The sequence below is a fragment of the Oryzias latipes genome, chromosome 14, assembly GCF_002234675.1.
Source record: "Oryzias latipes chromosome 14, ASM223467v1".
NCBI lineage: Eukaryota > Metazoa > Chordata > Actinopteri > Beloniformes > Adrianichthyidae > Oryzias > Oryzias latipes.
The window spans coordinates 5,295,404-5,308,096 of record NC_019872.2 but is presented as its reverse complement, the minus strand read 5'-3'; the positions used below and the strand labels follow the sequence as shown (position 1 = coordinate 5,308,096).

At 39.0% G+C, this 12,693-nt stretch overlaps 1 protein-coding gene across 2 annotated transcripts; it reads right to left on the bottom strand.

The window, feature by feature from the left end:
* Window positions 1–2,662: 2,662 nt before the first annotated feature.
* LOC110014068 lies at window positions 2,663–9,320 on the bottom strand. 2 transcript variants are annotated; one of them, XM_020700751.2, is made up of 5 exons: window positions 9,121–9,320; window positions 5,064–5,254; window positions 4,788–4,943; window positions 4,261–4,353; window positions 2,663–3,470 (listed from the first exon to the last, which is right to left on the bottom strand). In XM_020700751.2, the coding sequence occupies exons 2-5, from the start codon at window positions 5,199–5,201 to the stop codon at window positions 3,159–3,161; spliced, it is 699 nt and encodes a 232-aa protein (XP_020556410.1). In that variant the 5' UTR covers window positions 5,202–5,254; window positions 9,121–9,320; the 3' UTR covers window positions 2,663–3,158. The 2 variants fall into 2 exon arrangements, with proteins under 2 accessions (XP_020556410.1, XP_020556408.1); XM_020700749.2 differs by lacking the exon at window positions 9,121–9,320 and having other exon boundaries at window positions 5,064–6,237.
* Between the last annotated feature and the right edge of the window lie 3,373 nt (window positions 9,321–12,693).

Here is a 12,693-nt window from a genome sequence, read left to right as displayed (position 1 = left end):
TAAGGCATAAGTATGCGTGTGTGAACACTATCTCTTATGTGTACATGTCGACATGTGGACATTTTTGCAGCTAGCACGTGTGTTGATAACATTTGAGTGTGTGTGTGGACAGGCCCCGCCCTTTTTGTACTACATTTGAATCTTACCGTAATGATAAACAACCAGTAAACTTGTTGCTTTATGCTGCTTCATGGTCTTATCCCCCCTCCCCTCCTATTATCACCCTGCTACCCCCCTCTCTCTCTAACATCCCTCCCTTTTCTTCCCTTCTTTCCTTTTCCGTCCGGTCCAACACCCAAGATTTTCAAACATGGTTGAAATTAATAAAGTTTGGCCTCAATTACAAAAGGGGATTATTCAGACATACCTCTGGTTTGTATGAAGATTAATAACCCCTATTGTTAAAGTAAAATATGTCCAACACAAGAGGCCCTCAGCTCTCATCTGTCTGCCCAGCTGTTGGACAGGACAAGTTAAAAAAAAGAAAAGAAAAAAAGAAAACTTCAATAGAAATGTTTCCTCAAAGCAGCAGCTGAGTTGATCACAACACAATGTTTACCATCCTTGACACTAAAACATTACAACTTTTTCAGAAAACTTGTCATTTCATGAGTGAAGAACATCCTAGAGAGAAAAAAAAGCAGACTTCCTGTCAAAAAAATATGGTTTACCAGAAGAACAACACATGTGATCTTAGACAGAAACATAGATATCTGTGGTGAAAAACATTCTGTCACTTTTGATTAAAAAGTTTTCTGTAATTATTTGGAATCAACATCATTTCTTAGCTTTCACAAAGATAAAAAAACTAAACCGTTCTCATGAGTGGAACGTTTAACAGTCCACATGTATTTATTTATCTCCACCTTAACCACAGAGGAGTTTGAACTGCGCTCAAAAGCTGTGAAACGTCTTTGTGAAAACAATTAAACAAATAAAGAGTTTCACTTTAGTGAAACTTATGATCTGCTACTTAAAAAAACTAAAACAATAATTTTTTGTGTAAACATTTTAGACAGTTCCACAATTTAGGCTGCTACAATTTGTAACCACCTTTTTTAAATAGCAACTTGTCGTAATTTCAGGCAGGCACTCGGCAGTGTTTTACAGGTTTCTCCTCTAGGGCGGTTCAGTCAATTAACTCACCTGCTCAGCGTCCTATTCAAGCCCAGGTGCGTAGTTGTTCATTCTTTATTACCTTCAGCACTCATTCTAGGCGGTTCTCTATGCTCGCTATTCTCTATGCTCGCTGTTCTCTTTCATGGTCCTATAGGATTGTTGGATCTCCCTCCTTCTTATGGGGGGGGCTTCCGTCTCCTCCTTTTCACAACAGCACTGCGTTTTTCGCTGGTTCTCCATGATCGCTGTTCTCCTTCTGCGTCATGGTGTTCTCACCCCGTTCTTTCGGATTATTGGTTCCCCCTTCTTACGGGGGGAACCCGCGTCTGCCCCTCTTTTTTCGGCTACCGGCTCCTGGTGCGTCTTCGCAGCCGCGGCTTCTTGTGTCTTCCGGCGCGTGTCTGCGGAGCAGCGTCCTGCAGCATTCGGGTTGTCAGTAGCGATCGATCCGGAGATGTCTCAGCATTATTGGGGCCGTAGTCGCCGGAATGTTTGGTGAGCAGTGTGCGTTGTCTTTGGCTTCTGTGCTGTGTTTTCTTCCGGGTTTTGTTTCCTGCTCGACGCGGTCATCAGTGACGTCACGCCCCTAAGGACGCTGGGACTTGCAGTTCTTCATAAGACACGGTGCGTTTCTTCAAACTCTAGTCTGGTTTCTGCTGTGAGGGCCATTATATAGTGGCGGCTCTTTGTTTTGCTTCTTTTCTGTTGAAGCTGTGTACATTTGCTAGTTAAACTGCATTTGGATTGGTTAGTTTATGGATATATCTCTTCTGTGAGAGAGGGAGAAGGAAATATGAAGAGTGTCCCCCTGGCCTTCAGCAAACTAAATTCTGCCGTGTTGTGTGTGCGTGTGTCAGTTTGTGGGTGGCCCTGTCTTCTCAAGCTCAGGGTTTGTCGTTGGTTTGTGGGGGGTTCATGATGGGCTTCTCCCAGAGCCCATTTTCTGTTTTAAGTCGGCTCTAAGGTGCCACTCGGATGTTCAGGTTTGACGCGATTGTGTGGGAACTGTCGGCACCTCAGTTCCTCCATTTTTATTTTGGCATCGGCTGCTTTTTCCATAGTCAGCCACACTCAAAAAAATAAGTTGTCCAATGAACATAAAAAAAATATTGAAAGGATTTCCACGTAATAAAATAGCTTTCATTGAACAATAAGCAGTTTTGTTAGTGTAACTCAATATGTTCATGTTCAGTGAATGAAATTTATTTGAGTAAACATAACTTATTTAGCTTTATTAAATCTAACGTAATAAAATCTAATTAGAACAACATAATTTGTTCATGTTAATGGCACTATTGTAAGTTTCATCAAGTTTACACAATTGAAATAAATCTGTTCAACAAAATTTCTTATTGTTCAGACAACACAATTAAATCACGTGGAAATCCTTTCAATATTATATTTATGTTCAACTACAGAATAAATATTGTGTTAAATAAACTTTGTGTAATTTAAAGACACAGAAGTCAAATAAAAGGTGAAGACTAGAATGAGCTTTAAAAATTTTATTTTTCCAAAACTGTGCCACAGTTGAATGCAACAAAAGTCAAAAAGACTGAAAGAGCATCTAAATTATAATAAACAAAATCAAATCATGTCTTAAAATCTCAAAACACTTATATGGACGTGAGAAAATAAATATGAAAATGTGCAAAACAAAAATATAGTTTTACAGTTATAGCATTTACTGTGTTTGTAAAACTCAAAACTTATAGTGTAACTCCAAAAAATAAATAGTTCCACGAGGGAACACTTTAACATCTGCCCAACATATCTGGTGCTAAAAATTTCTAAATGTAAATGGTAATATAATAAAATAAAAAAAATCCTGTATTTACAAGAGTGAAGCATCAGAAGAGTGAAGTAAGGTTCTGTTATTTGTACATGTGTACATCTGAACAACGGTAAAAATGTTTATGAACTTTACAAAGTGCGCTTCTGAACTTCCAAAAATACAAACATGTAAAGTGCACTTATAGAAACAGGTTCACAAATTCAATTTTTTTTTCAGCGCACATCAAGACACTTCCTTCTGCCACTTAACGGGATAGTGCTGTTTTGAGTACTTGTACTTTGTTTGATAACTTGTTGCCATCCAAACCCATGATAATCTTCTGCAGAACCTCAAAAGTGTATTTCAAATCTGGTGGGTAGCTCAGATTTAGGGCATACACAAGACCAAACAGCATTGATACTGCAAGGCTTACAGATTTTAGGTCATTCAGGACTTCCACTCCTTCCAAAATGATCCCGACATTCTCAAGGTCATCACTTGGGTCTGCACCAGTGTGTCGGATGGCAAAAATCCCCAAGACTGTATCTGCCAGAGCCTCTTCTGTGTTTTCATCACTCTGTAAAACAAAAGGGAAAAGAATGGCAGATTCCATAAAAATGTAAGTAAGTAAAAAAAGAAAAACTACAGCATAACTAGTTTCTTCAAAAGTAAACTTTTTTTGTATAAATGTACACAACAAATAATTGGTGCCCCTGTGTTCATAATAGACAAACGCATAATGGTTACTGAAAAAGAAAAAAACACAAGAAAATGTCTTCCTTCCATTTTTTTGGTGCTCCCTTTAGGACTCAACTTTACATCCTGTCACTCCTCAAACCATCCTCATGTCTTCCTTCTCCACATCTACATCTAGGTGATGGATGTACATCTACATCCAACACCTCTTAAGTCTTCCTCTAGGCCTCATTCCTGGTAGCTCCACCTTCAGCATCCTTCAACCAAAATCATCAATGTTCCTCCTCTCAACATCACAAAACCATCTCAATCTGCATATATCTTCAAAATATGGGTGGTTAGGATTTTGAAATTGTGGAGAATTTTTGTTTTGGACGAGTTTTGCAGGTTTTAGTTAGTTTTATTATGAGTCTTTTATTTAAAAAATCGGTTTACCTTAAAAAATAAGCAGATCAAATCTGTTAATTTCTATCACTTAGGTGCTAAATCAGTCCAATGGTGAGTTCAACAGAGTTGGGGAAAAAACAAGTTTTCATGTCCAAGATGCGCGCCCAGCTTCCAGCTGTTGAACGATCCTTGCACTTGCGCTCCTGTTTTCCCCGCCCACATGTGTTTGATGTTTTATTTTTCTTATTTCTATTTTTCTACAACATATAATCAGACCAACATACCTTGTATTCTCTCACCAGCCTCTCTGGGTCTTCGTTCATGTAAACACAGAGCCCCTTGAGGATGCATTCACGTCTTACATCTGTGTCGTCAGTCTAAATGTGCAAGTAAAAGAAAAAAATAGAGAGGAAAAAAGGCAAAACATTTAATCAAAATGTTAAATAGAGGCTTTAAGGACAGTTTAGGCAGAAAATATTTACACCTTTTGCAAAAAATTTACTTATTTTTAAAGAACTAGCAGCCTTCTTTCTGACAGCAAATGACATGCATTGACACACCGCCGATGCACGTTGATTGTATCATTGCGTCATGTGCCACTACTCGGCCTTATTGCCATATTTTTTTTTTTTGTTACAATAATTGTCCATATATATTCGGTTGCTGAATATTCGGTGCATACTTATCTGTTAATAAACAGAAAATTCCTTCTTGCTGTTAATACAGCTTTAACTGATTTGTTAAGACAATAAAGGATAGTGTGGCAATGGATTTAAAAAATGTTTCTTTCACATTTTTAATCATCTTTTACCTGGGTCATGGGTACCAAGACTCTTCTCAGCTTCTGTCCCTGTAAACCACCTTTCTTGGCATACACCTTCAAGAGACGAGGAGAAAGAGCATCCAATTCCCTGAAGAACTTTGACTGCAGCTGAACTGTTGTGATTCTCTGGAACTCTGCATTCAACTTTAAAAAATCAAAACACAAAGACAACAAAGTAATTAGACAACAAAGTAGTTCCCAATTGATGAGCTCCACAGCCTTTCCCAAAAAAAGTGTTATTCCTGCACAACTTAATTTGCTTACCTGACGCACACTGAAGAGTGCTGGCCACCTTGTTTTGAAATCGGCAATCATGGGTGCCTCTACGACTACCTCCTGCCTTCTATGTGCAAAGGACTTCTCCATCATTGATGACACATTGACGTCATTGTTTCTTTTCATTACCTCAGAGAGGAGTGCCACTCTTATATTTTCTTGTTTCTCAGCAGTCTCCCCTGGTGGATAAGAGGGGCAGTAATTCACCTCTGCTTTTTTTGGCTTCTTCACAGCATGAGCTGCACTGAGTCTACCATCTCTTTTACTTAAAAGGGCATTCACTGTAACTTCTGGGCAACCAAGCCGCCTCAGCTTCATACGATAGTTTGCCAGTTTGTACTTTAAGCTCATTTTCCATCCGCCGTACCCAGTGATGGAACCAGGTTCTTTCAAACAGGGGTGTGCCAAAACGAGAGCTTCTGCCACATCTTCAAACTCACGATCTGAAAGGTATACTTTGTATTTGACCATTTCTTGAGTCAAGCCATCAAGAATAGAAGATTTAAGCTTTGGATCTGGGTTCAACAAAGTTCCACTTTCTTTGAAAGCATTGTTCGCCCTGCTCAGCTGTAGTTCCGTATCATAAGAGAATTGGGGCACATGGAAAAAAAGTGGCCATCCAGAAGATCTTACGGAAGTTGATTCTGGAGAAGACAGGATGTCTGTATCAAAGGAAGTACCAGACGAATTAGATGATGGCTGATCTTGATGCATCAAGATTGCAGCAGGTGAGTTTGGAGAGGATGCCAATCCACCAGCCGGGGTTGGTTCAGTTGAATTAAAAATTAGTTTTATTGTACTTTTATCCTGGATTTCGGTCAATGAGACCAAGTTGGTGAATTCATTTCCAAAGTCGACATCCATAAACTGAAGTCTAAAGTCTTCTTCCACTCCACACTGTCTCCTTATTTGCTGTTCAAGTTCACCAAGAGACTCTGGAATCCCACTGGGAAGGATCAATCGCTGGGCATTATTTTCTCCTAGAATGACTCTGAGCTTTACTGGAGCAGCCATTTCACAAATGTCTGTAAATGTAAAAAGCAAACAAATTAAGCATTAAATAAAACAAGATAGGCCAGTTTGGAACATTTACTGGGCATATTGTGATTATTGGATCTTTAGCAACATGTGTCCAATATTTGTAAAAAAAAGAAGGAAAAAAAGTTTAGAGATCAATCAACACGTCAGGTTTACAAACCTTATACATTGATGTGCCTCTTCAATGTCACCATTCTAAGTGGTCCAACAAAATAGTCTGCCAAAGGGTAGTCATCAGCCAGTTCATTAAGCTCAACCAATATTGTTTCTCCTGCTGGACATGCACTAAGCTCAAAAGCTCTGAAATGTTCCCTGTACCATCCAGAAAACTTCTTAACAATGAGGCAAATCTGTTCCTGTATAATGCAAATCTGAAGAATCTCTCCAAAGTCAGGCAGTCCACTTGTGAAGCCATAAGCCACTATCATCCCTTTTCTATAAACCACACCATTGGTTGACACACATTTTGTTAAGCAAACTTCTGCTGTGCCTGGGAACTTTTGCTTGACTGTCAAAATGATCTCTTGTTTCAAAACATCAATGGGAAGAGTTGAAACATTTATTACCTCAATTCCAGATTTTTCACAATTCTTTAAGGTCATTTGATAAGAAATCATCAGCTGATGCTTAACAGCAAGTGAAAGGGGCAAATTTTTAAAGCAATTGGTGTGTCGCACAACTTGCTTAAAGAAACTGTGTTTTGCCTCAAATCGCATGGTCCAGAATAACACGAGAGGCCCAAACATCTTGATCAGTTGAGGATAGTGCTCTATGTAATGATGTTTTGGTATCCGTTGCACATCAGGAAAGAGTTCTTTAAACTTTTGTCTGTGCTCAGAAATTTTGCTGTCAAGATAGGCAATGGAATCATCTGTGTGTGTTGGTGCAACCACAAGCTCAGCAATGTCTTTTAAGTCCAAGAGTATTTGCCATGCCATTTGACCTTCAGGCACCAAATGTCCAATAATGAATGGGAGGAGTCTTAATAAAGCCCAGTTTTCATGGGGATTTCCTCCAATGGTTTTCCTTTTTGAAAATGTACGTGGAATTATGTGTGGCTTGTTTTTCTTGTCAGTCCACTTGTAAGGAAAGTCTTGAATACTTTTGTTGAGGGTGTCCAGGTTGAAAAACTTATTTGAAATCAGCAGGGATAAACAATGTGCGAGCTCCACTGGTACTATGCCCTCAAAAACATCGTGCATTATATCTGGAGGATAGCAAGTGTTAACATTGAAGTAGGAAAGAATCTCAGTTAACACACAGTGCCTTTTCACCCCAAAACAGTGTCCACCCTTCTCTTGAACTGTTTTCACATGGGATTCATGGTCCTCTTTTGTTCTGAGGCTAAATGCACCTGATTTTACATCATATTTTTGGATGTCTGTCCTTGTCCCTGTACAGAATCTGCAGATGTATCCACTGCAAAAGCTTTCATTGAAACCAGCAAGACTGTGGGCTCCCAGGTTATCTGCCACAACAACCTGAACTGTACCTTTGAGACTTGTGCCAAGTAATGGAATGAAAATTCCCTCCTCCTCCATAATTTTCAAATCTTGAAGAAGTGGATGCAAGATGTGGTCATAACCATACTCGGCTACATCATTTGACTTGCACAGGACTGCCAGATATATTGAAGATAATGCAGAATGTGAGCCAGGACTCAAATTGTTTAAAGTCCAGTAGATTCCACAAAGCTTATGTTTCTTTCGGGAAGTACCAAGAGGATTGCAGACTTCAAAATCATCTATGTATAAACTTATCAAAATTCTTCAAAACTCTGTTCCAGAAAAAAAACTGTTCTCCTTAAAGTGTGACCCATCTAGTGATGATTTTAAAGTTTGGTCAGCACTAGATTTATAACTCTGTTGGATTCTGTGGTTTTCAAGTATCTTCTTCACAACATCATCCTTACTCAAGAGCTCCTGCAAAGTTCTTATTATGGGCACATACTGAAAACTCTTATTGTGCTTGGCATCAAGAATGTATTCAGTAGGTTCAAGAACCTTAAAACATTCTTTATAATACAATTTGCGCAAATAAGATGTACTTAAGATGCCGCTCTTTCCTATGACTTTGATCAGTGGATGAGATTCACTGAGAGCTATTGCCATTTCTGTTATTGAGGACTCATCAGTTATGGTGCCATGTTTCTGAAATAAAACTTTAAGACTGTTGACTGTGAGAGGAACTGCAGCTGAACTTAACAAATAGTGTAATTCTTCTAAGAACTCATCTATTTTTGTACTTGGCACATGAGCAAAATGCTCCAGTTTGAACAATGCCGCTGCAAGATTTTGTTCAACAACTTGTGGCAAGTTCTCAGTAGCATCCCTACAAGTATTTGAACATGTAGGTTCTGTGTCAGGTGCAGAATCACTTTGATTTAATGAATCTTCCCCAATAGGAATCCTAACAGTGTCTTCTGATGCAAGTGTAGTTTTTGAAACCACACTGGTCTTAAAATCTTTTAGTGTATGTGGGTTGTGCTTCCTGTTCTTGTGCGAGTAAAATGTTCCATATACATTTGTTTTAAAACATCTCCAAACACACATGAAACCGTTTCATTGTTTTTTAAATGAGTTCCAATGTGTAGAAAATATTGTTTTTCAGTAGCAAGGTCCCTGCAAGGACACAAATGACAACTAAAAGTTGTGAATTCCAGCAGCTCATGCGAGTTTTGTTTTGGATGTACTCTACTTAAATGAATACTCAAAGCATTCCATGTCTTAAAATTACATGGGCAGTCTATATGTGGACATGGGTAGCGCTGCCTAAGCCGATGCTGAAGTCTAAAATGCTTGAGCAGCTCATACCGACTCGACAACAACAAATTGCACACCTTGCATCTCCACATCTTCAACCTTAACCACATTAAAACTGCATTACTTAGTTCTTCCTTAAGCTAATCAGTTAGTGTGCTGACCTTCCAATTTGCAAATCTTACAGAGTAAACAAGGACTGAAAAAAAATTGCTAAAAGATGTAAACAAAAGAATTAAAGTTAAGACCCTGATCTTGGCTGATGACACCTTTTTCCTTGACTTTTACCCCTGGCTGGCTGAATGACACCAGTAAGGGCAGGCAGGGAAGTTCTCCTCAGCTGATGGGTGTTGGACTCTTGGAAATTGCAGTTTCTGTTTAAAACAAAGATAAATCAGTCCATAGCCACTAAGTTGGTATAACTATATTGATGTCAATACAAACAAATAAATTTATTCTTGAACTTTTTTTCCCTACAAACAGTTGTTTTGATTTGTTCAGAAAAAAAATGTACGTAATGTTCCTTTAGATTAACTTTATTTTATTATTTTTCACAACTCTAAAACAAAGGCTGACTGCATATCCACCACTCACATGCTGTCCCCCCTCCCTTCCTGCAGCTGCAGACAGACCGGTTTTAGCACACACTCACAAGTGCTCACTCCCCCCTGCCTTCCTGCACCACGTGATTTCAGCGCGCAAAGTCCCACAACAATACATTAGGCACACCGCCTCATTGGGCGCTCGGTAAATTTTGGAGAAATTTTAAGACTTTAAGTGCGCCTTATCATGGTCGTGAAAATACCGTACGTCTGCAGCATGCGACACGAAGAAAAAAAAAACACTTTAAATATGATTTTATCGCAACAGGTTTTTCAAAAACACTGAGCCTGTTGCATAACAATATTATCAAGAACTGCCCCCAGCCCCACCTTTGCCGCCACCGCGAGGCTTACTGGTCCGCGGCCACAACAGAGGAAAAAAACCAATACATTTAAGATTGCACTTATAATCACTGGTGATTTAGAAAAAAAATAATGAAACTGTATATTCTGAGGACAATATGGGAAAAAAAAGTTAGAACGCTTTTCACTTGTGAAGGACTAAAATTACAAAATAAGATACAGTTGTGTTGTAAGACATTGAAAAATAAAATACAAAAAAATAATTATACAATTTGGAAAGTTTTATTTTAAACAGATGGTCATTCCTTTAGAACTTATGAATAAAGTAGTAAGAAAGCCTACGTGAGTCATTGCACTTCAGCTAGCTTACCATGCGTGCACATGCTAACGGTCGTAATTTAGACAAACTCTGTCAATCGTGTTCACTAACGCATTTAAATGTTGGTAAAACTTATAAATTAACCATAGATCAACACAAGATACCGAAAGCATTCACGAGGATTCACAAGGATTGTTTTCAGCTTACCTGTTCAGTGCTCGGGATCTGTGAAAAGTGAGACTATTTCCGTCTTCTTCCCTCCCTTTACACGTCTTCCGGTTTTGAGTTTGAACGTGATTTTTTCAAGCCACCTCAACATGATTAAATTTACTAAATATGAAACGATGCAAAATCACGGGAATATAACATGAATTTAATATGTTTACGTTAAAAACACATTTTTTTAATGTACATATTAAATAAAACATTTTCATTTGATGTACAAGGTGTTAAATTTCTTTTTTTTTTTTTTTTTGAGTGCAAGGCTGACTATGCCATCTCTATAATTTGTTCTGCCGGACGCCGTGCATGGCTGGGGGAGGCTGATTTTGTTGCCTCTCCATTCCTCCTGGTGGCATCTTCTGGTTTAGGTGGGGTTTGAAGTGATATGTGTCAGTTTCCTTCGGCTGTCATATCTGCCATGTTTTAGATTTAATTTCTCTGAAGCCCTGTGCTGGACTTGGTGTACTCCTATGGGCTCCCCTTTGTTTTTTGCATTATCTTAATGTTTCTCTGTTCTAATTTCCTCGTCACCGGTCTTTTGCAACTCCGTGGTCGCGACTCGTTTTGGATTTCGGTTTCCGGTTTATTTAAGGAAGACGGATGGTTCTCCGCCGTCCGGATTTGTTTCTGCTTGGATCTCTGGTTTATGATGCATGCCTCTCTGCCCCTATGTAATCTCTTGCGTTTGTGCTGCACGTCGTTTATCCCGTCTTTGGAGGTAAGATATGAATTGGTCGCTGTTAGGCCACCTGTTTTTTGTTGTGTGCATTCTTCCCCAATGTCATCCGTTCATCTTGTTTTCTCGTTCTGGGTGGTTCCTTCCAGGGTCCCGTGTTCCAGTTGTTCTGGATATTTCTGTTTTGCTTTTTTGGTCTCTGATTCTCTATGCTTCGCGTGGTTTTGTTATAATGCTGTTTTTTTTTTTTGGGGGGGGGGGGGGTCTTCGGTCTCCCTCCATTTGTTTTTTGTGGCTCCACCCTCCTTTGGTTTGGGGGAGAGGAATATGTATGAAGACTTATTCATGAAATCTCCGGCTGCTGGAAATTTTTGGTCATCAACCCAAATGTACAGCTTTAATGGTTCATCAACAGCTCATGTGTTTCTCAGAGAATTCAGCCGTGGGGATTATTTCAAAGGTTATTTCAAGAGTGCGATAATAAATAGCAATTTGACATAATTTAACATGGTTTAGTGTTTAGATAACTTACATTACGAGCCAATTTTCTGGCTGTAGAATTTATCACTGATGCTTTAGCTTCAGTTTCAAGAGTTAAAAAACTTTGTGTCGCAAACCGATCCTCGGTCTGCCCTGCTTTCAAACGAGACACTCTATTAAGAGTATCTCCTCTTCAGTCTTTGGCATCTGCCTCTAAATGCATAAAGGTTCAGCCATTTTAAATTCTATTAGAACCTATGATTTTCCTTCGATCTAAAAATTTGTCTTCTCTTGCAGTATCCAGACGTCCTTGGCTAATTAAAATGTCCACCTATTTGAGAACCACTATTATTAAATACAAGAATCAAATCCCGCCGAGCTGCAATCTATTGCTACGTGGGATGTTGACCTTCCTCATCTACAAATCTCCCTGTCCTTGGTTACCCTTCCCATCGCCTGCTCCTCGGTGACCTTCTGAAGAGCGTCCCTCTGGAACTTTTAAAGGTTACTCCTCTTACCACTGGTGTACATAAAATTGGTGTTAAGATTCGTGCAGGTTCTGTATTTCACTATCAATTCAATGTTGGAATTTGTGATTCTGGTGGTTTCTATAGTGCGATGAATCCACAATGGGACTTTTCCTTAACTCCTACTAAATTTCACTTTCTCAGATTTGTCTTTAAAAGCACTGTTATTCCATTTATCTCAAGCATTTTGAAACTGATCAGTTTCTGGGTTATTTATATGTTCTTTGCCGAGACTAATACTGGTTTTGTCTTTATCTATGCATCGCATCCTGAGCCTGCGAACGCCTAGTCTCTGGTCAGCTTCTCCATTTCTGGCGATTGATGTCACCCACGCATTCCCTGATCTGGTGCTGCAATGATGACTGCTCAACGTACCTATTGCTGCACTGAAAGTGAGGGGGCGGTGGACCTACTCTGCGTTCCAATGACACTTCTGACTTGTATCCATCAATATGTCAGTAGCAGAATAAATGTAAAATTCTTGGATTATAGATGTTAAAAGAAAATTATTTGCCAGGTGGAAGCCTAAAAAAAAAAATTAGGATGTTCTGAGTTTGTATTAGTATGCGATGGAGCTTGAAGGAATTTATTTTTTGTGGTCCTCATTTCTCCTAGGCTTTTATCTTATCTTTATTTCATTGAAGGTTTTCTTACAGGTTTACTGTGTGAGGTTCCCATACTTTGAATTTCAA